Source organism: Vombatus ursinus, unplaced genomic scaffold (genome assembly GCF_900497805.2).
Source record: "Vombatus ursinus unplaced genomic scaffold, bare-nosed wombat genome assembly UNPS02014945.1, whole genome shotgun sequence".
NCBI lineage: Eukaryota > Metazoa > Chordata > Mammalia > Diprotodontia > Vombatidae > Vombatus > Vombatus ursinus.
In genome coordinates this window covers 5,123,009-5,147,418 of record NW_020954723.1, presented here as the reverse complement: position 1 = coordinate 5,147,418, position 24,410 = coordinate 5,123,009, and the positions used below count along the sequence as shown (strand labels likewise).

Sequence of the window (24,410 nt, the reverse complement as noted above, 5' to 3'; positions counted from 1 at the left end):
GATTGTTTTACATATTTTTGCAGATCTCTTTAATGTCTGACTTAATAGATGACAGCTAGATTTGCATATCTTCTTCTGCATTCAACCTGTTGTGAAATATTGTTTTGGTTTGAGCATATGAAGAAAGTCCAGCTTCATACAGATAGGTAGTTGAAGGAAGGAGTATTTTAATAGGCAACTAACATCTTAGTGTTATTATTAAAATGATTTTGACCTGTAAAACCCTGTGAAAACATCTCCAGGACTTCCGAGGAGCCACAGACCATACTTTGAGAATCCTTGCTCTAATCCATTCTAAATTTTCCCAAAATATCATCCATACTCAATTGGGTATGAAAATCTGTCTTACCCTACAGGAAAATAGGGGGGAAAGGGATAAGGGGGGGGTGGGGAGGATGATAGAAGGGAGGGCAGATTGGGGGAGGGGGTAATCAGAAGCAAACACTTCTGAGGAGGGACAGGGTCAAAGGAGAGAATAGACTAAACGTGGGGTGGGATAGGATGAAGGGAAATATACTTAGTTTTCCACAATATGACTACTATGGAAGTGTTTTTCATGACTACACATGTATAACCTGTATTAAGTTGCTTGCCTTCTCCATGAAGGTAAGTAGGGAGGGAGGAAGGGAGAAAATTTGGAACCCAAAGTTTTAAAAACAAATGTTAAAAAGTGTTTTCATATGCAACTGGGAAATAAGATATACAGGCAATGGGGTATAGAAATTCATTGCTGGTCTATAGCTCACAGAATCTGTTACCTTTCCATTTTTGAAAATCCAGACTATTATTTATCTAGTATAGAGCAAACTAACTCTCTTAAACCAACCCAAGATTGCATTAGCTTTTGGTGGGGCTCCCATACACATATGAGGACTCCCATACACATACACACTCCCATACCATACTGAGTTTTCAGGACACCAAAATTAAAAGGGGCAGCTAGGTGGCACAGTGGATAGAGCTCTGGGCCTGAAGTTGGGAAGACCCAAGTTCAAATTCAGCCTCAGACACTAGATGTATGACCCTGGGCAAGTCACTTAACCCTGTTTGCCTCAGTTTCTTCATCTGTCAAATGTGCTGGAGAAGGAAATGGCAAATCTCTCCAGTGTCTTTGCCAAGAAAACCCCAATAAGAGTCAGATGCAACTGAAAAACGACTTAACAACAAAATTAAAAGCAGTTTCCAACAAATAGCTCTGTAGCCATGCATCCACCATCTTAATCAGAGAGTTGATTTTTTAAAACCTAAGACTTTTTACATTTATTTATTTTAATCAATTAATCAATTTTATTAGATCTGGCACAGGAGTCAACAAACTATCTACCAGGGGTCCCTACTTCTTGTGTGCAACTTGTGAGCTAAGAATGGTTTTTACATTTTTAAATATAGTAAAATTGTATTTTAAAATGTAAAAAAAAAAAATTCTCAGCTTACAGGGCTGTACAAAAACAGGCAACCAGTTGAACTTGGACCAGTGGGCTGTAGTTTGACTTTGAGTCCCTCTGTCATCCAATGACCTCGCTAGCCATTTTAGCCCTGTGTCGTCCGCAAATCTGATAGCGTGCAATCCTTATTCATCATTCATAAAAATGTAAAAAACAAAAACACAGGCCTAGCCAGCAGAGGGAATGTGCCCATTGCTTTTGGGTAACCTCAGAGTTTGGCACAGAACCCAGAACAAAGTAGATTTAGCTTTCCTCTTGTAGGTAAGTATGGAAGAAAGTGCTGTAGCCGGGGATCAGAAGACCTAGCTCTTAATCCTGGCTCTGATGTTTATTAGTTATGGGAACTTGAACTAGCCCTTTGGATTCGTAAGACCTGGGTTCAAATTTCTGCCCTGCAATCTCTTAGTTGCGTTACTTTGGGCAAACTATCCTACCTCTCTGAGCCTCAGTTTCTTCATCTGTAAAGAAAGTTGTTCATGCATTTCAGTCATGTCTGACTCTTTGTGACCCCATTTAGGGTTTTCTTGGCAAAGATACCGAAGTTGTTTGCCATTTTTTTCTCCAGCTCATTTTACAGATGAGGAAACTAAGGCAAACAGGGTTAAGTGACTTTCCCAGGGTCACACAGCTAGTAAGTGTCTGAAGCCAGATTTGAACGCAGGTCATCCTGACTTCAGCACTCGATCCACTATGCCACGCAGCTGGCCTCATAAAATAAGAGGTTTGATCTAAATTATTTCTATAGTCATTCCAGCTCTGTATCACAGAATTTGAGAGTTGGAAGGAACCTTGGCAGCCACTTAGTGTGATCCATACACAGAAGAAATGCCCACTATAACACACTCAACAAGGGATCACATAGCCTATGTAACCATCCCTGGCAGTTGCCATTCTACTTTTGGATAATTCTCTTTTTGGGGGGGGGGTTCCCTGACCTCAAGCCTAAAGCTGCTTCTTTGGAATTTCTACCCAATGCTCCTGATTCCTTCTTCTGGAACCAAACAATACAAATCTTCAACATGGCAGGGTTCCAAATGCTTGAAGACAGCCAACGCATTCCTCCCACCCCCACCCCCCAATCTTCTCTTCTCCAACCTACACAGCCTGGGCTCCTTCAATCCACCCTCACACATCCCAGGCTCAAGGCCCTTAACCATCCTGGTTGCCCTTCTCAGAACACTGCAGCTTAACAATGTGCTTCTTAAACCTTGGTGCCTGGAACTGAAGGTAACGTTCTAGAATCTAGATGAGGCCTGAGGAGGGCAGAGTACACTGGGACTATCCCCCACACCTGGAAGTTCTGCACCTTTTACTGGTGCTCAGGATCACATTCCATTCTCAGAATGCTACACCACGCTGCAGACTCAATTCAATTGAATAAACATTTATTAAGTACTTACAATGTGTCAGGCACCAGGAAAATTACAAATAAGAAAGTCCCTGCCCTCAAAGAGCTTACAATCTAATGGGAGAACACACACACACACACACACACACACACACACACATACACGTTGAAGACGGGGAGGGACATAAATTTAATAACCATTTATTTTGTTGTTGTTTAGTCTGGTTTGCCTATGTGACATGTGAACTTTGTTCATGGGGTTTTTCTTGGCAAAGGTACTGGAGTGGTTTCCCAATTCCTTTTCCAGTGTGTCCCCATTTTACAGATGAGGAAAGGAGGCAAACAGGTGAGATGACTTACCCAGGTCACACAGCTAGTAAGTGTCTGAGGCCAGATTTAAACTCAGGAAGATGTCTTCCAGACTCTAAGCCTGTCATTCTATCTACTGCATCACCTTGCTGCCCTTCTTTTTCTTGGTGTTTAATAGATGTTTGGGCGGCTAGGTGGTACAATGGATAGAGTATTGGGCCTGGAGTCGGGAACATCCGAGTTCAAATCCAGCCTCAGATACTTACTAGCAGTGTGACCCTGGGCAAGTCACTTAACTGTTTGCCTCAGCTTCCTCATCTGTAAAATGAGCTGGAGAAGGAAATGCAAACCCCTTCAGTATCTTTGCCAAGAAAACCCCAAACGGGGTCGTGGAGAGTCAGATACGACTGAAAGGACCCAACAACAATAACCTCTGATTCCAAGTCTGGGCTCTTTTCACTAAACCACGGCAGTAACACCAGGAGAGGGAAGGGAGAAGGGTTGGAGGGAAGAAAGGAAGGGAAGGAAAGAGAGAGCGGAGGGAAAGCCGGAGGGAGGAAGCAAACAAGCACGCCCGATGCGCCCGCTACGCGCCACCACCAGCAGCCTCAGGCCCAGCCGCTGCCAGCCGGCTCTCTAGCTCCTCCCCCAGCCCCCGCGACGCGAGCCTCCGGCTTCGCTTTCTCCAAACCCTCGACGAGGTTTGTCCGTTTCCGGTACCTGTACAGGCTGCGGCATTGGGTCCTTTTAGGCCTCCGTAGCTGTCACGGCAGGAACGTCTGTCCCGGCGCGGCTGCCGTAGTGAGACGCACTTCCGGCGTCGAAGGAGGCCGTAGTGGAGCTGGGAGCGCGATGGTGAGTAACTCGGCTGCCTTCGTTTGGCCGCCTCTGACCGGATTCGAGGGGCTCCGGCGACTGGGGACTGGCTAAGGGGCTCGGCCCCCGAGGCCGGGGGTCGGGGAGCGGGCAGGGAAGAGGAGGCGGGAGCACGGAGGGCCGGGCCTTATGTTTTGTAAAGTCATGGTCCGCACCCCCCCCCCCTTCCCAGGCCTCTCCGACCCCGACCCCGCCGGCGCCGCGGTCCCAGAGCCTGGGAGCGCGCTATGGGGCCGAGAGGAGGGAGACCCGGTCCCGTGCGACCCCTCTCGTTCCTTCTCCTCTCGGAACTCAATTTTTTTGTCTGTGAAATTCGGAGTCTTATCTGTGGTCTAAATCCTTTACCAGCTTCTCCGCCTTCTCTCGGAGACTACCCCCATTTACCCTGTCTGGATCTCGTCTGCAGATAGCCGTGTGCATATTGTCTCGCCCATCCGACTGTTAGTTCCTTGAGGTGGGGGATTGGGTGTTTTTGTTTTCTTTTCAAAATTTTTTGTTTGTATCCACTACGCTTAGGAGCGTTTCTGGCACATAGTAGGTGCTTAATAAATGCTTGTTGGCCTGTCAGCATCTCGTGATTCTCTTCTAGCTCAGACATTTTAACTTCTCTGGGATTCTAAGCAAGACTTAACCTTTGTCATCGTATTTCTTCATCCTGAAAACATTGGAAATGTGAGGCCAGTGGTCTATGGTACAGTTTGAAAAAAAAAAAAAAGATCCCTGGCTCTAGAATTAGAGAGCCTGGGTTCAAATCCTGTCCCTGAGGGTCAGTATCTGTGTGACTCCGGGCAAGTCGCTTAACTTTTTGAGCCTCAATTTCCTCATCTGTAAAATGAGAATGTGGGACTAGAGGGCCTTTTAGGTCTCTTGGAAATCAGTGGTCCTAGGTTTCCCTTTCAGCCCTGATGTGTTCTGCAGTCTCTTCTGTTATAGTGTTTGAGTCTGTTGCTATGTTCCTATAGCATGAAAGAGTCTATTTTAATTAGCCTTTTCATGATCCTGTAGCAGATTTTTTCCCCCATTTCTCTCTCTTACTAGCAGCTTGTTGGATTATAAACTCTCTATATTGAAAGGAACTTTAAATAGTATCTAGCCCCTTTTACACTGTTCCTGAGAAGTGGTTGTACATGCTATCCTAGAACTTCTCTAGTGACCATATTTCTTCTGCCAAGACATTAGTTTTAGGAAATCCTGCATTAGTTATACTGTATAGGTCCTGCTCTTGTTTGGCGCCACAAAGAAATTTTAATGATGACAGCATTTAATATATTTAAAGACAGCAACCACGTCCCCTTTCTGTGAAGGAAACAAGGACTAGGTGAGAATAGATTTTGATTAGTGGCTCATCTCCCAAACAGAGTAAAAATAGTAAAAATAAATATGGTTGCCCTGTTGCCAAATAGCTATTACTGTCAACAGTTCATCTTCCAGTGACCTCTAATTACTCTTATTATCAGAAGAATGGGAATATACTTATGGTGTAAAATCACAGAATTTTAGTGTTCAAAGGATCTTCAGTAGCCATCTAGTCTAACAAATACCTGATAAGAATCCCCACCATGACTTACTCAGTCTCTACATGAAGATCTCCTATAGGGGATAGAGGGGCAGCTTATTCTATTTTAATTGTTGGAACTTTTTCCTGACATTGAGCCCAAATTATAGCTTGTACCTATTGCTCCTAGTTCAGAACAAATAGAAACCCTCTTCCACGTGTAAGCCCTTCAAATGCCAAAACACAGCTCTCGTGTCTTTCCTGATTCGTTTCTTAATATCATAGGATCATATATTTAGAGCTGGAAGGGACTTAAGAGGCCATTGAGTCTAACTCCATTCATGAGGAGACTGATGAGGATGACTGAGACTTAGAAGTTGTGACACCCAAGGTTACTCAGGAGTCCCCTGATTGCAACAACATCCCTTCCACTGTCTATATTGCCACTTTTCAAGCTATGGAAAGAAAAGAATGCTAAGTCCCAAGCCTACTACTTAGTATTTGTTCCGTGGGCAAATCTCTTAACATCTCTGAGCCTCAGCTTTCTTATTTGTAAAACCAGGAGGTTGCATTCAGTGATTTCAAAGATGCTTTCCAACTCCAAATGTACAATCTTATGACTTACAGGACTGCATCAAAATACGTGAATTGCCCACCACCAGAGGCATGCAAGTGGAAGCTGGATTACCACTTGTGGCTATTGTAAAAGGCATTCTTGCTCAGATACATCTTTGACTTGGTGGTTTTATTATGGCTCCAGAAAAACATATTTAGAGAAGGAAAACAATCAAGGAAGGCTGCCATGATGGCACTTAGAGTACCAATCCTTTAGACTGTATGTAAGAAGTGCTGGTAATTTCAGGGAATCTAAGAAGCCCCCACTAATGATTTAAATGATAATTAAGCTCATGTAGCACTTCTCAAACATTTCATTTAATTCTTATCAAGTCGAAAAACTAAGATGTGTTTTATTCACTAGTGTAGTGATAAGAATTTAATTTGCCTAAGATCATACAGTTAATAAGTTATAGTATCACAGATTTTAGAGTTGTTAAGGGACCTCAGAGATTGCTTTATCCAACCCTTCATTTTACAGATGAGGAAACTGAGACCCAAAGAGACTAAGTGACCTGCCTACCATCACACAACCAGTAAATTGCAGAGCCAGGATTCTAATCTATGTCCTCTGACTCCAAATTGAGTACTCATTTTGCTCTAATATATTGACTCTCATTGGCAGAGCTGAATATAGTCATCAGTCCAGTACATTTGCATGGTACAATTTCACCAATATTAATTCCTTCCTTTTTGTTAAGCATTGTTTTCTCAAACTGTGGTTACACCTGGGGTTAGATAATAAATTAAGTTCTTAAGATTTGTAGGGACTATAGAGGGAGCTGGAAGAAAGATCAGGCATCCTGTTTAATACTTCCTTAGTAACTGAATAAACCCACCCTCTTGTTTTAAAATTCCTATTTTATAGGAATTTTTTGGTGTCCTCCTCCTGTTAATTTTCTCTTATAGAATATTAAGTTATATCTTTTATTCCAGAAATGAGTTATTTTGGACTCTGTCCTCTTTTGGCTGCCATAAATTTTTGCATTAATCTGCTGTATCTTGGTATGTTCCTTGATGTGTTTAATTTTAGAGCAACAATGTTATTTGTGATTTTTTTTTTTCAGGGTCAAAGTCAGAGTGGTGGACATGGTCCTGGGGGTGGCAAGAAGGATGACAAGGTAAATGCCAGAGCAGACATAATGTAAATACAGTTATTCTGTCCACATTGTGGGGGTTAGGAGCACAGTATCCTCACAATCTGCAAAATCCGTGTAAAATTTTTTGGCCCTCCCTTTTGTACCAGAGAGAAGTCTGAATTGTGGTATTAAAAGATAAAATATGTTGATGTTATACAATACATATATTTTTTGCATTTTTTAATTTCTAAGCTTTTTCTGTGTCATCTGCAGCTTCCACAAAACTCCTCAAAAATTCCCATTTGATTTTTTATGCAGACCTGCCATATATCAAAACTGCCATGGGGAAAGTTGCCATGTGGAAGGGATAACTAAATTATAGAGCAAAGTACAATAACCATGGAGCCTTGTATGGCAGTTTAGGAGTTGGGGGTAAATTTTAAAATGCAAAACACCCCTCACGCCAGAGCAAGTGGCTAAACTATTTTTTAACTAGCCTAACTTTTAGAAACATTTTAGAAATTGATATTAGTCAATTCTACATCTTTTAGTTTTACTTAAATGTTTTTCTTTGTTGTATAGAAGGTTTATTGACCAGTAGGAGTGAGGAGGTGGGGAAGGAAGGTGAAAAGGATAACTGGCTAATGTATAAGCAAAAAGAAACAATGAAACTTAAATAAGTAAATTTCTATTGATCTAACCTTCTAGACTACAGATTCTTAACCTGTGGTTCATGAGTTTGAATTAGAAAAAATTACACCTATATTTTCACTTACTTCTAGCTGAAATGTAACATTTATTTCAGTTAGAAATCTAGGCAACAAACCACAGTAGTGTCAGAAGTTCCTGTGATTTTGTCACTAATGAAATCCCTAGTATCTCAAAATATTTACACTCATCAATACTTCAAAATCAGTATAGCTTCTAGATCACAAGAGATCATAGTTTTTCCTGTTTAGAGTCTATATCCTGTGTAATCGTATATATTTTATGCATTTTAATACATTATTCTGAGAAGGGATCACTAGAGTGCCAGAGAGGTTGATGACACAAAAAAGGTTAAGAACCTCTTCTCTAGTCATTTAAAAAGTTCATCAGTGATTTTTAAAAATGGTAAAGAAGGGATCTAAAGTATAGGACCCTTCTGAAATGTTAGACTGGCTTGCTTATAATATTATTGGTTCACATTCCTAAGTGAAGACTTCCAAGTATCAGTATTCCTGAACCATGAAAGCTTGTTCCAAGTACCCAAATCTAAACTATTAGTAAGGAATGAGTGTATAACTCTGGATTTTACTTCTCTGTACCTGATTTAGATTTTCTCTCTCCTTGACTGTTTATATACACTTTAAAATAAAATTACACTGATGTGTTAACTTAGGAACTACTTTTTATGGTACTTTAAAAGATGAAGGGAAATATAGTAGATGGGAAAAGATCATTGTAGTATGAAAATAAGTTCTTGTTTCATTTTATTTCTGTGTATCCTAATTTCTTTTTTATATATTATTAACCAAAGGACAAGAAAAAGAAATATGAGCCTCCAGTTCCAACTAGAGTGGGAAAAAAGAAGAAGAAAACGAAGGGACCAGATGCTGCCAGCAAATTGCCACTTGGTGATTACATGATTGATAGAATATTTTTTAAGTCAGCTCTCAAATTTGGGGGAGGAGATCTGCCTTATCAAAAGATAGAAAGACAGATGTGTAAGGGGCTGAGCAGTAGTAGGGTCATAGTACTTGGAATAAAACGGAGAATAAGATATGATAGATTTTTCACCAAACTGATCAACAGTAATTGACAGTAGCTTAGAGAGGAGGGATGAAGAGATTGGTAACAAAGATGAAGTATCTAAGAAGTATTTTCCATAAGCTCTCTTGGCAAAAGGCCTTTTGATGCTTGAAGAGAAAAAATAATCCTAACATATATTTTCTAAAGGAAGGTCAGGGTGGTGCTAGTGAAAATGTTGTGGAATCAAAAACTATTGCTTCTAATACCTCCTTTTCTTTTGGAGTCCCCAAGCCATGAAGGACATAAGTAGAAGCACGCTGGTATGGGAATGTGTAGTCCTGGTTTCATGCAGAATTACAGAGGCTGCAGTGAAATTTCCCGTGCAACTCCTAGGCACTGATGAAGCCATTTGCTGGCATTAGACTGTGGTGTTCTTACATAGTTATGTATGCCAGATCCCCCAAAGCCACCGTGCCTATAGCTTGGTATTAGTTTTATTTCTGCTCTGGCCTTGTGAATCCCTTAAGGTGGAGAGCCATACTCTGTAGGGCATTTCTTCATTTACCTACCTAAGATTACTTTTTCTTTATGGTATGGATGAATACCTCTTCAAATGGCCAAATTAAAACTAATTGCCTTGAGAATGTTCAATAAGAAAAATTGTTTAGCTTGTTTAGCACTTTGTTGTTTGCCTTGAGATTTTCACTTTTTTTTAAAAGAGTTACTATACTTGCTAACTTCTGGTATAGTCTGAAATTTGAGCATATAGGTATATTAGTTAACTCAGTTTGGTTTTGACCATGTAAAAAGAATCATTCAAGTATGCAGTTTAAAATGTTTTCCTGGGAAGGAATGTTGTATGTGAGGAAGAGCAAAAAGGTTAGTTTGGCTGGTGAGGAGATATGTAAAGTAGAATAATCTATAATAAGCAAGGAAAGGTAGGATGGAGCTAGATTGTAGAGTGCTTTAAATGCCAAACAGAAGAGTTTGTATTTTTGGGGGGGGGGGGGGGGCTAGGCAATGGGGTTAAGTGACTTGCCCAGGGTCACACAGCTAGTAAGTGTCAAGTGTTTGGTCTGAGGCTGGATTTGAACTCAGGTCCTCCTGACTTCAGGGCTGGTGCTTTATCCACTGCACCACCTAGCTGCCCCTATTTTTTTCTACAGATGATAGAGTTACTAGAGTTTTTTTCAGCAGGTAAATGACATGGTCATACCTGAACTTTAGAATATCGCTTTGATGGTTACACGAAGAGTGGATTGGAAAGTGGAGAGATTTGAGGCAGGAAAGTCATTTAAGAGCCTATTGCTCTAGTCCAACTAAGAATTGATAATCTCCCAAAGAAGAAATACTTGTGCAAGTAGAACTGGCAATTGATTGGTATTGGGTGGGATTGAGAGAATGAAATTGAGGATGACTCCCAAGTTAACCTGCATGACTGGAGGAGTGATGGTGCTTTAACAGAAATAGAGAAGCATAGTGCCTTGGAAATATTAGGTATTTAATGGTTTTGAATTGTACTGACTGGAATTAGAATCCAGGACTTGTGAGAGACAGCATGGTATAGTGGATGGAGCACTGGACCTGATGTCAGGAAGATCTAAGTTCAGATCTTCTCTCAGACTTATACTAGCTATGGGACCCTGAAAAACTCACAAACCTCTTTGGGTCTCAGTGTCCTCATTTGTAAAGTGAGGGGGTGGTCTTCAGTGACCTGCCTGATGGCCCCTTCCAGCTCTAAGTCTATGATCCTTTGACTCTAGGTCCAGCGCCTTCCCTTACACCAGACCCCACTCGTTTAGGAGAAAAGGTGCTTTTCTTTTATCTCTATAAGGGATATGTAAAAGTGGATCAGGCCTCATGTAAAATTACACTCTATATGTTGGGTCTTGGGATTACTCTCCCTGTTTCACACCCACTGGCTTCTGACTGATAGAAATTCTCTCCCTCTCTATTTATGTAATTACCGTTACTAAACGGATAAACATTTCAGGATTTGGAGAGAGTTTTTTTTTTTGATAAATTTTTTTTAATTGAGTATACTGAATTACTTGTTAATAAATTATTATTTATTTAGCATTTTACAGTCCCAGTGTGATGATGACACTTGTGTGTTTTTAATTACAGTAACACCTCACACTCAGTGCAGGCTAAAATTATTGAAATTGGAGAGAATTAAAGATTATCTTCTCATGGAAGAAGAGTTCATCAGAAATCAAGAACAAATGAAACCACTGGAAGAAAAGCAAGAGGTAAATTGCTGAAGTTTTCATTTTTTGAAAACACAGAAAGTCTGGGTGGAATTTTTAGACATCATTTAGTTCTTGGAGCCATAGCTTAACATAAATAAATTTTGTAAAAATAAATTTATAAATACTTGATAAATTTTTCTTTTATGGTTAAAAGCTTTCATATTTAATTTTTTATTTATAAAATAATACTTGATAAATTTTACTTATTCTAAGGTGAAAATGTCTCAAGCATAGTTTAAAGTAAGCATTTCCAAAGTAAGCAAATTTGTGTAAATAGATTAAATCCCATGGGTTTGATGTTTTTCATTTCTGACCTATTCCTCTTCTAATAGGAAGAGCGATCAAAGGTGGATGATCTGAGAGGTACCCCAATGTCTGTAGGGACCTTGGAAGAGATCATTGATGATAATCATGCCATTGTGTCTACCTCGGTGGGATCAGAGCATTATGTCAGCATTCTATCATTTGTAGACAAGGATCTGCTAGAACCAGGATGTTCTGTTCTCCTCAACCATAAGGTAAGTTGAAATTTCTCTGAAGGATGGAGGAGTGCTGGCAGTTTTTTACCTTGCCTTGGCATGAGACAGTTTGACTTTTGGGAGTAGAGCACTAATTTCCATTCTCTGTCTTTTTTTTTTTAAGTTTTGAGTAGTGTCCCTTTTTAAAAAACATCTTCATAGTTTTCTGCAGTATCCCCCCCCCTCCATTGAGGTGTCCCATAGAAAAATAGTATTATTTAAAGGAAAAAAAAAGAAAGAAAGAAAAGAAAATGAGAAGGAAAAGTCAACACAACCAATCAATACACTGAAAAAAATCCCAAAACCTGTGCAGTGTATTGTGGACCACTCACCTCCACGAAAGAGTGGGTTTGAGGGTGTCCTCATATCTCTTTTTTGGGGTCATATTTCATCTTTATAATTTTGCTACGATCACATTTGATTTTTTTGTGTATGGTTGTTCTTTCCATTTATATTGTTGTAGTCATTGTGTGTTTGTTTTCTTGCCTCTGCTTACTTCATGCTGCATCAGTTCATGGAGATCTTTCCATGCTTCTCTGCATTCGTTATGTTCATCATTTCTTAACAGAACAGAAATATTCCATTACCTTCATGTATCACAATTTGTTTAGCAATTCTCCAGTCCATGAGTATCTATTTTATTTCCAATTCTTTACTATCACAAAATGTGCTGCTATAAATATTTTATTATATACAGGGACTTTATTGTCAATTACTTCCTTGGGTCAAAGGTTTTGGACACCTTAGTCGCTTTATATAATTTCAAATTGCTTTCCAGAACAGTAATAGTATCAATTCATAGCTCCACCAATCAGGCAATAACCATTTAAATATTAATCGCCTATTTATTATGTGTCAGGCACTGCCAACTGATGAGGATATAGAAAAAGGCAAAAGATTCCCTGTCCTCAAGGAACTCATAATCTAATGGGGGAAACAACAAACAAACAAATGTCTACAAACAAGCTATATACAAGATAAATAGAAGAGTAATGAATAGAGGGGAGGCACCAGAGTAGGCTTGCACAGCCTGCAGGCTGTGGCTGTTTAGGGCCCTCTGCTTGCTGTATGCCAAAAACATCCTTTCTATGTAGAGGAAATCCTTTGGTGGGCTGCAGGCAGCCAGTGGGCTGAAAGGGTAGGCCTGCACCAGAAAAAGGTTGAGAAAGGCTTCCTTCCTATATAGAAGATGAGATATAAAGGAAGCCAGGGACTTTAGGGTGAGAGAGTTGAGGGGGAATAGGGAATTGAGTAATGAGGTATGGGCATTGGGGTTTGGATGATGCCTTATAGGGTTTCAGAATCACTGGGTTGTGTAGGCTCTAACAATGGGTGAGTATGTCCATTATTGAATCAAAGACACCATTTCTTTTCTCAGAAGAGACTGGAGATTTAGGCACGATTTGGTTTAGTAGGAGATGGAAGTCAAACCTCCACAGTAGGAAATGGAATCCCCACTCCCCACTAACAGTGCATTAGTGTGCCTTTTATTCCATACCTCCTCCAACATTGACTCTTGCCATTTTTTTGTCATCTTTGCCAATTTGCAGGGTATGAGATAAAACCTCATAATTATTTTGATTTGCATTTTGCTTATTAGTATTTTTGAGCATTCTTCTGTGTGGTTGAGAATACTTTGTAATTGTTCTTTTGAGAATTGTTTGTTGGGCGGAACCAAGATGGCTGAAGGAAAGCAGTGACTTGCTTGAGCTCTCCCCCAAACCCCTCCAAATACCTGTAAAAAAAATGGCTCTAAACGAATTCTAAAGCAGCAGAACCCACAAAAAGACAGAGTGAAACAAATTTACAGCCCAACACAACCTGGATGGTTGATCAGAAAGGTAGATCTCGAAGGGCAGGGAGAGGAGCACAGTACGGCATGGGCACACAGGCTGTGGCGAACCTGGAGCAGGCCTCACAGGACTGAATCACAGGCAACTGTATAGGTTTCCAGACTTCTCAACCCAAGAACACCAAAGATAACTTGGAAGGTCAGTGGGAAAAGTCAGTGACTGCAGTGAGAGTTAGAAGCTAGGTCTCAGCCGCAAATCCCAAGCTCAGCCTCTGGGGCAGTGGCTGCCTCCTGAGCTTCTGGCCCACAGACAGAGGGGAAATTGAGTGGCTGATCAGAGGGGGACTGCAGGGATCTCTTGCTTTGCCCGTGCTTGGATCTGGGTCACAGTTCTGAGGAGCAGTCCTGGGGCAAGGAGGAGCGCTGGCATGGTGGAGCTTGTGGCGGTGGAGAGGAAACATGTCACTCCTTATCATACCACCTTGAAAGAACTGAAAATTTACAAGTCTCTAGAAGTATCTCTGAAAACAGCTGTACAAACCCCCGAAGCTTGGGACAGTACACTCTCCACACTGGAAGCAGACTTCTACCTTAACAAAGAGTTTAAAACTCAAGTAATTGGCTGGGATCATGAGTAAGCAGCGCAAAAAGAGTCAGACTATATTATCTTACTTTGGTGACGAAGAAGATCAAAACATACAACCAGAAGAAGACGACAAAGTCAAAGCTCCTACATCCAAAGCCTCCAAGAAAAATATGAATCAGTTCCAGGCCTTGGAAGAGCTCAAAAGGGATTTTGAGAAGCAAGTAAGAGAAGTAGAGGAAAAACTGGGAAGAGAAATGAGAGTGATGCAAGAAAATCATGAGAATTGTTTGTCTCTTTTGACCACTTATCTATTGGGGAATGACTATTAGACTCATATATATTTGTCATTTGTTTATATATCCAGTATGCCATTTATTAACTGTGTGTGATATATGAATTTGATTTTCCTTATATGTAAAAATGTACTATTTACCTGATAGGTTGGTTAGGAAGATACTTCATAAATGATAACACTTTATAAACGACCAGTCCCTGTAATAATATTGCCATTAATTATTAGGTTCATGCCGTGATAGGAGTTCTGATGGATGACACAGATCCCCTCGTCACAGTGATGAAAGTAGAGAAGGCTCCACAGGAGACATATGCTGATATTGGTGGATTGGATAACCAGATTCAGGAAATTAAGGTGGGAATGGTTTTGTCAGAACTCTGGTTTCTTCTTACTCTACTTTTAGTGTACTGATAGTCATGATTTCTTTCTTTATTAACTAGATTAGTGACTGCCTTAGGACTTGCCAGTTTGGGGACTAGTTTATTGTTTTGATTTTTAACAATTTTAGTTAATACTGTTACCGGGAAAGAAGTAGACAAAATAAATTGTAACAGTATTACTACCACAGCTTCATACTTTTTAATAAGCATAGTCCTATGGCTCAAACTTAAAATATTTTCAGATGGAGTTTTTTGTTTTTGTTTTTGTTTTTAGATAGAATCCTTAGCTATTCAATGGATTATATATCTTATAGTCTGGGAAAACTCTACTATAGTGTTGCTAATGGGCTGAATTAGAACCTGGCCCTAGTCATTGGAATATAGGTTTGTGGGGAAAGATAAGGAGTTCTATTTTGTACGTGCTGATTAGAGGTGTCTCGGGGCATCTCATTTGAAATGTCCTAGAAGCAGCTGGGGGTGTTGCCTTAAAGCTTACAGGAGAGACCAAGTGGAGCTTGATGTATAAATTGGGGCATCATAAGCATAGAAATGGATGTTAAACTAATAGGTGATAAGTTCACCTAGAGAATGTAGAAAGGAAAGAATAGGGGGGCTAGGACAGAGCCTTGGGAAACACCTACAGTTAAATGTGATCTGGATAAAGAATGAGAGGAGACTGATAAAGAAAAAGCAGTGAGACAGGAGGAGGATATCTAGGAGAAAGTCGTTTAACGAACCAGAGAGGAGAGAAGATCCAGGATGATATGGTGGTTAATAGTGGCAGATGAAACATTTAGACAGAAAGATGAGAGGCTGCAATCTGTAGAAAACCAGGAGGGTGGGATCAAGGGCACACATATAGGTTTTGACCTCATCAAGGAGAAAGAGCTACCTCATTATCAGAGACTAAAAAGGACCAATTGCTTAGGAAGGAGGAGGACTTCACCTGTATAGATCACAACCCCTTTCAACTTAATAGATGATTCTCATCAGTTGCTGTTGCAGAAAAAAAAAAAATTAATCATTTGATAGCCAAACTTGCTAATGAGACTGTACTTAACTAAGCTAGCCCTGGAACACCCTACACAGCTTATAGAATTCAGAAATCTAGAATCATCTTCACCCTGAGATGAGTAGAATATGAGTGGATGAAACAGAGTAGCAGCTAGAAACTTAATTAATTGGGATCCTAGCTATGGTTCAGTTGTGGAAGATGGTTATTTATTTGTAAAGAGACGCTTTCTGAGCAATAGTGATTGAAACTGGCCCTTGCTTAGAAAAATAAAGATTATGTAATTGGAAGCTACTTAATAAATTTAATAGTAGTGATAAACTAGAGAGAATTCAATTCAGGCTAACATGATTATACAAACATATACACATATACAGATACACACATATACATATAGAGAGACAGGAAAGTGTAACTGGGAGCTTAACTGGTGGATTTCAGTTTAAGGACTTAGACAAGGCTTACCTCAGCTTACACCCTGATAAAAATAAAAACCATTGTTTTACTGGACAATTGTTTCCTCTAGGAATCTGTGGAGCTTCCCCTCACTCATCCTGAATATTATGAGGAGATGGGTATTAAGCCACCTAAAGGAGTCATTCTCTATGGCCCACCTGGCACAGGTACTTAATGTGTTGGATATTTTCAGTTACACTAAGTATGTCTGTCTTGGAGAAGAGGAGACGTAGTTGCTTTCTCTGGATATTGGGAAAGGTTGTCTTGTGGAAGAAATAAGCCTATCCTGCATAGCTCCAGAGAACAGAACTAGGACCAGTGGGTTTAAACTAGAAGAAGGGAGATTTCCTTGGAATATAAGAAATTTCTCACAATTAGAAGCTGGCTAGATGGTCTCCTTTCAAGAAGCTAATCTGAACTGAACTGACCTCCTACCTGTCAGTGGGAAGTTCTATAGAGTATAACCTTGAAGGTGCCTTCCAACTTCACAGTTCTATGATTCTGTCTCATCATTCACCTCATTTTGTGCTTTATGAGCAAGCCCCATTTTGTCCCTTCTCCAAGCCATCGCATTTGTCTCCTGCCTGATTTATAATAAAATCCTTGCCACTCCTCACCACCAAACCCTATCCACCAGTGCCACAAAGGCTTCCTCATTTGCTCCTGGAAGGTTTCCACCTGTCCTAAATTCTCTCTGGGTAGCTACATTAGCCATTCACAGGCACCTAAGTGGTGCCTTGGATAGAATGTTGACTTGGAGACAGAAGCCCTTAGTTTGAATCTTGCCTCAGACACTCCTAGCTGTGTAACCCTGGTGAAGTCATCTAACTTCTGTCAGCTTCAGTTTCCTCATTTATAAAATGAGAATAATAATAACACCTACCTCCCAAGATTGTTGGGAAGATCAAGTGCGCTAACACACAAAGTACTTTGCAAGCCTTAAATTCTATGTAAATGCTAATGCTATCATTATTTATTATTATTATTATTATTACTGCTTCTAAATAGCTGTGACCTTGGATAAATCAAGTCTCCTGCACTTTTGTTTCCACATCTATAGAATGAGGACTTAAACTTTTATCTCTGCCATTCTCTTATTCTTTGTTCGTCATTTGTTTCTTTTCATCTTTCCAGTTTCTTACCTAGAGGAGAAAAGATCAAAGAATAGTCTTTGAAAGGAAAAAGACAGTTTGAGCATTTCCCTGAGAACAACAGTAAGGCAGCTTTCTTTCAGCACATGGACTAACTTGGTGAAAATGAGCAGCTGTGGAAGGATACAGCTGTCAGCATTTTGTGATTAATGTTGGGTATGGGGTATTTGACCCTCAGGCCACAAGTGGCTTTCCAGGGGGCTGTGGCCAGGCTGTGAGGGCTCAGAACTTTTCAATCCTAGAAGCACGATAGATTAGACATTAGAAATGTATTTCCTGAAAGTAGAAAAGAGAGCCAAAGTTGAGCCAAGCAATGATTAATAGTTTGCTTAATAGAAGACTTGGCAGATCCCAGATACCAAGATGCCTAGCAATTTCACTGGACAACCACTTACCTTGAAACTATAGACACGCACTTCATTCCTGTCAGAAAGGATTGTCCCCCCTAGGAAGTTATCACAGTCACCTGGAAAGAAAATGCCCACGGCACTGAACAGTGCCGCTCAGTTCAGGCAGTAGTGGAGACTGCATGGGGCCTCCTGGCTTCTTCCCAGCCCAGGCTCTTCTGCCCACTGTGCACACAGCTCAGGAAATAGCCTAACCAGGTGTACTTACTTCTTTCTTTAATCCTTTCTAGGAGGTGCTTTGGAACTCTTTGTAGATCCACTTAATGACCCTAATTTGAGTACTGAACTCAGTTTGAGAACTAGTACTCTAGGGGAAAGTGTTGCCTCCACCCCCCCCACCCCCCCCACCCCCCGAAAGCCGAGATAGACGCATCTCCAATTGACTGCATTGATTAATGTTTTAGTCACAGCAGCTTGTAGAAGTCTATCTCCTAAGCGGTAGAGTTGTGATCTGTGTCAGTGGATAACTTTCCTCACAGACAAAATCGCACATCCTTGACGTAGGCATAGAAATTAAATTGCTGAGAACTGCTAGGCTGCCTCCTACATCAAAAGAAGTTAAACTCTGACTTAACCTGGACTTTTGTTATTTATGTGTTTTTCAAATCTTGCTCTACAGTCTATCTTGGTTTACTTATTTTTAAACTACATATTAGAGCTTAGTGAGCTTTCATATTTTTAATAAAGAGCTATACTTTTCTAGAAAAGGCTGCATCATATACTTCTGCTACTCATTGTCCGTACCTGCTAAGGGACCTACCTACTGAGCTTACGTTAATAGGAGCCACCATTCCTTTTTTGGCAGCTACAGGAATTGTAGGCACAAAGTAGAGAGGAGGAAATAATCAACCTCTTGAGAGTTTGTCTCAGAAGAGTTAGAATATGATTCTGAATAGCAGGTGGAAAAGGCCTTAGACGTCATCTCTTTAATCTCTCATCTGTAAATTTGACTTCCCAAATCTTAAGTAATTTCTCCCTTTAAATTCCTAAATCAATTCTAATTTGTCTCATACCAATTTGAGGCATGTCTTTAATTATCATCAACTCTTTAAATCTTTTGAATGGATTTAGTTAAGGTTTCCAGCTCTTTTTGGTGGGGTAGAATAGTTAGGGGGGTAAGTAGCACAGCTAAGTTGTACAAGTCACACATAGGGAACAGATGCTCACAGGGGACCATGAGGAGGTTTTTTCATAAAAGCATAAAACAACTCTTTTACATTGTTTGTAAATGCCATAGACAAAAATATTTTCAGGTGCTGCAATGACTAATAATGTTTGTAACGTTCACATGTGTTCTGTTTTTTAAAATAATCAAGTGACCAAAATTGCTGGTTTAGCAAATTTCTTTCTTTTTTTTTTTTATTTCTAACTTTCTACTAGGAAAATGGAACACCATCATGGTTTCTGTTATTTTCTTTCCTTCCTGACCTTGGGCTCATGAAGTGATGTTTGTTGATATCTGAAGCAGAATAATATTGATGCACCTTTTTAAAAAAAAAGTCTCTGTCCCTAAGTAGATACCTCCATTGTTTTTTTCCCCCCTACTTTTTATGATAGTGAGTTTTCATAGTATCTTTGTGGGGTGGGAAAAGAGAAGACAGGCACTTTCTCCCCATTAATGAAATGGTAGTGAGTGATTGACTAGAGGTTACGAGTAATTCATGGAATATTTATTGCTTGAATACAACATGTTAGAACCTGAGTCAGTTATTTTATTTTTAACTTCAGGTCAAGATCCCACTTTGAGTCACCTGCAGTATGCAAGAGGCTCTAGAAGGATCTTTTAGAAATCTTCACAGAAGAATCTGAGCCTTGCTTATCAGGGTCCTCTTGGGGACATGTGGATTCAGAGATGAACACTTTGCATTCCAGGAGATTACATTACGGTTCGAATAGGGGAAATCACAATGATCAATTCAATTAGACTTCAACAAACACTAACAAATCCTCTTCCATTAACTGTATGAGCATGGGAAGGTCACTCAGAACCTCCATTTTCTCATTTGTAAAATGGGAATAAAAATGCCTAAACTGCCTGTACTTCACAAGATTGTGGTCAGGAAAATTGGCTAACTAGCATTTGTTAAGTGTCCAGTGTGTGCCAGCCATGATGCTGGAAATGTTTTAGAAGTTTTAAAATGCTAAGTAAATGTGAGGAGGTAGAGTTAATATGATTATGTGCTATTTCCAAAAGGACTAGAATGTGAAGAACTAGGATGCTGAAGCATGGACCAAGGTAGCACGTGGTCCTATGTGTCAGGAGATTGGACCCGCCTCTGGCTGTGCCCCAGGCTTCCTCCTCTGTCCCTGAGTGGATACCCCTGCAGCTAGCACATGATCTGTACCTTCAGAGCATCTTGTGTTTCTAGAGCACTTGATGGTTTGTAGAATGCTTTGCTCAGCACAGCCCTGTCGCTAAGTAGTGTGAGTATCATTATTCCCATTTTACAAATGAGGGAACTGAGACTTAAAAAGTGAGGCATTTATTTATCTGTGGTCACACAAAGCCAAAATTTGAACCTTGAAACCTGTGTTTCCTGACTGCAAACTAATGTTCTTTGTACAACATCTGGAGAATAAGTTACTGTTTCACCACTAAAGCAGTGTCTGCTGTTATGTTTTAAAGTACTTCAGTAGTTCTAACTGAAGTGGGGGGGGTTTGTTTGCTTTTAATCTAAAATAGGTAAAACCTTGCTAGCCAAAGCTGTAGCAAACCAGACCTCTGCCACCTTCCTCAGAGTTGTTGGTTCTGAACTTATACAGAAGTACTTGGGAGATGGGCCCAAACTTGTTCGAGAATTGTTCCGAGTAGCTGAGGAACATGCTCCATCCATTGTCTTCATTGATGAAATTGATGCCATCGGGACCAAAAGGTATTCCCTCCTTTTTATTGGATTTTGAGTATTTCAGAGATGACTAAATGAAAGCTGTTTTGTAAAAATGAATGTTTACCATCATTTTGATTATAAATGGATTTCTCTGGCATATCAGTTATTATAAATCTCTAGGAAAAATGTAAGCCTGGCTAATAATTTGTGATAATTTTTTTCTTTTTGTATATCACGTGGTACTTTTTTTTTCCTTTCAAATGTATGGTATTTTGGCTCAGAGACTAATGTTTGAAAAAAAAAGCCTGTGTTTTCTGTCTTATTACACGCTTTAATATCTGTGAAGTTAATACAGTAGAGGACCAAGCCTTAATTAGTTCTTCATTCCTTCCCTTCATTTCTTATTCCCTGTCTTCCAAGGTATGATTCAAATTCAGGTGGAGAAAGAGAAATTCAGCGAACGATGTTGGAATTGTTGAACCAGTTGGATGGGTTTGACTCTAGAGGAGATGTGAAAGTGATTATGGCCACAAACCGAATAGAAACTCTGGATCCAGCCCTAATCAGACCAGGTTAAACTCATTTTTATTATGTAATATGGCATTTTTCAAAATTTTGCTTTTCTGGAAGCTTTAACGAGTAGCTATTGAGAAAATCTTTAAAAGCAATTTTAAGAAATATCAATACTGTAACTAAAATTTTGTACAAAACAAATGCCTTCCCTTTGAGCTAGATCCTACTGCCAGACCTTGCCTGTAAAATTTTAGTCCTTTAAATATTAGTTTATAACTTGATCCCTGTCCTAAGATAAATGTTCGCATTAAATCTCAAGCAAACCCTACCTTCTCTAAAGGAATATTTTGTATAGTACCTCTATTTTATAAGCTCATTTTGGTAAGCAACTGTGATTAAAATGTTTATTTTGTATCCTTTGTACATTTTTTAAGTTGAGCTGGTCTCATTGAAATTTTTTTTTAAAAGTTAACTTTAGTACACCAGGGTGTATGTGTTTGTGTTTACTAGAAGTATTTTGGAAAATTAACTCTTTATTGAGTCAAGAGAAAGTTTGGACTAGGGTCACAATCTGACAGTAGCTTCTTTGAGGAATAATTGTTTTGATAGTGCTGTTAAGCAGAATAGAAACCTCTCCATGGCTTGTGACTCTTCATGCTTTCCAGAAAAATCCCTTGTGGGAAGAAGGAGCCAAGAAGAAGTTGCCTTTACCTAGTAGCCACTGGTTTAATTGACCGGTTCCTTATGCCTTGCACTTCAGGCCAGGCTAGATTTACTGAAGGGATAGAGGTTTATAAATGACACTGAAAACATATTTTATGCACCCAGGACGTATTGACCGAAAGATTGAGTTCCCTCTGCCAGACGAAAAGACCAAGAAGCGCATCTTTCAGATTCATACAAGCAGAATGACTTTGGCAGATGATGTAACTTTAGATGATTTGATCATGGCTAAAGATGACTTGTCTGGAGCAGATATCAAGGTAAGAAATTTGCTTAGGCCACTAATGGAAAACTACAATTCATTTAAAATGGCTAGTGAATGTGTATAACCTACATGCTAATTAGACACTAATATAAATGGCATTTTTAGTTTAATTTAGCTGTAGTTATTGTTGATTTGCCACCACATTGAAATTATACATGCTCTTTTATAGTGAAGATCTTTTAGTGCCTAATTTTATAAAAAATAATACTCATTCTCAGCCACAGTTAAATTTTTTTTAAAAACATAGTCACCGATGCCCCGAGTGAGCCATTTTTTTGTTCTGATCCTGGCAACTTTTTCAAGCATGCTCGAAGCGATCTGGCCTTACATACCTTTAAAAGTGAACAGTCTCCTCCCTTCTTAAAGGGAAAGAGTGGCCACTGCTCTTGAATTTGGCCAGAGTTGTCAGATGTGTCGGAATCCTGCTCTGATCTAAAAATTCAGTGTTTTATTTATTATATTTTGACCAGTCTTACTAAATCATGATTTGAGAAGACTCTGCTTCTTGGTTTTACATCACTGCTACTCATAGTATAGGAGAGTTTTACAAGAAATCAGAATGGATAACAAGGCCTGGTTGTACTTGTGGAAGTTCTTATCCAGCTTTCATTCATTCTTTCTAATGTTTTATCAAACTTTAACCTGCAGGCCCTGCAGGGTGAGTGGTAGACATGATACCTCTCCATTTGGATAGCTAGATTTCATCTTAGAATCTGGAGACTGTTTGTAGAATCAGGTCATCATTGACTGTTGAGTGAAAGAATTTTAATTGCTGGGAGATAATAAAGTCCAGCTGTCCTCAGTTTCCAGAGCCATTCCTTCACAACAGTCCTATAAAGTAAGTTGTTGCAGGTATTCTTATTCCTCCTTTGCAGATGAGGAAATAAGCTGAGAAGAGTAGTAACTTGCCCACAGACTTCTGGCTGCCAAGTCTTTTGGTGATTTTTGTTTTTGTTTTTGTTTTTTGTTTATTTGTGCAATCATGGAAACATATTTCCATATTAGTCATGTTGTGAAAGAAGGAACAGAACAAAAGGGAAAAGACACACACACACACACACACACACATACACATAAAAGTGAAAATAGTATGCTTTGATCTGCATTAGTACTCCATAGTTCTTTCTCTGGATGTGGATAGGATTTCCCATCATGAGTCTTTTGGAATTGTCTTGGATCATTGTATTGCTGAGAAGAGCTAAGCCTATCATAGTCAATCATTGTACAGTGTTACCAAGTCCATTGTTTAATCCACAGCAATGTGCTGCCTCTCTGCCATGCTGTTTCCCATGAAACAGCTCTTCTGTCAGACCACTGTGGCTTGATGTAACCAGCAGGCTTCTCCACCAAGAAGGTTACTGTCTTTCAATTAGAGATTCTCTAAGTAATACTTTTAATTGCTACCCATCCCCTCAAATAATCAAAATTTAGCTTTTAGCTAAAAAATGATCACTTATATTTCTCCTCCATAGTGTTCTAGCAGTTCACACCTCAGTTGACTATCACACACCTTTTTTGAAAATATCTCCCCCTCTAGGTTGCTAGCATAGAGTTACAGATCTCTAAGGCCCAAGTTTTTCCTTTTGAAAATTCTGTTCCTCTTTTGCAGGCAATTTGTACAGAAGCTGGTCTCATGGCCCTAAGAGAACGTAGAATGAAAGTAACAAATGAAGACTTCAAAAAATCTAAAGAAAATGTACTTTATAAGAAACAAGAAGGCACCCCAGAGGGACTGTATCTCTGAATGACCCGGGCTGCCTTCGTGAAAGTTGTTGGGAGCTGAACTGAAAACACTGGGAGAACTGAAAGGGCATCCATGCTCCAGTTATGAGCAAGGGTTTTTTTTTAATATATATATTACTCAGATGGGGTGTGTGGGGTACCCATTGAACTGTGCTAGTCTTTTGTTCACTGTGCTACACTGTATTCCACAATAAAGCATTCTCTTTCAGAAGGCATTCATGTATCAGTTGTGTCATCTGGTCCATAGACAGTGTGTGTGAGGGTGGTACCAGTAATTGTCAGCTTCCACGTGCTAAGCTGCTGGCCTGCAAAGACAGAGCTCATGTGAAAGGTAAACGATGAAGATTTATCTTGCCACCTCAACATCCCTTCTGAAGACTGGTACATTTGTGGGTGGGTTTTCTTTTTGGCAAGACAGTAATTAGAAGTTATTTTACTGCTTTATTCAGAAGTTTAATGTTCTTGGGGAGTAAGTCCTAGCACATGTTTTGGGTCCCCATCCTAGCCTTCCCTCATCCTGAACATACACACACACATACACTCACACATAGAGCAGGGTGTGGTTATTTACCTGAGCAAAGCCTTGAAAGG

General features: G+C 39.8%; 1 protein-coding gene across 1 annotated transcript; it reads left to right on the top strand.

Annotated features, from left to right (window-relative positions):
* The first annotated feature begins 3,900 nt into the window (after positions 1–3,900).
* PSMC1 (proteasome 26S subunit, ATPase 1) lies at positions 3,901–24,034 on the top strand. The gene is made up of 11 exons (XM_027844938.1): positions 3,901–3,957; positions 7,156–7,209; positions 8,687–8,783; positions 11,026–11,150; positions 11,483–11,668; positions 14,567–14,695; positions 16,260–16,356; positions 20,431–20,620; positions 20,996–21,147; positions 21,917–22,071; positions 23,686–24,034. The coding sequence occupies exons 1-11, from the start codon at positions 3,955–3,957 to the stop codon at positions 23,818–23,820; spliced, it is 1,323 nt and encodes a 440-aa protein (XP_027700739.1). The 5' UTR covers positions 3,901–3,954; the 3' UTR covers positions 23,821–24,034.
* The last annotated feature ends 376 nt before the right edge of the window (positions 24,035–24,410 follow it).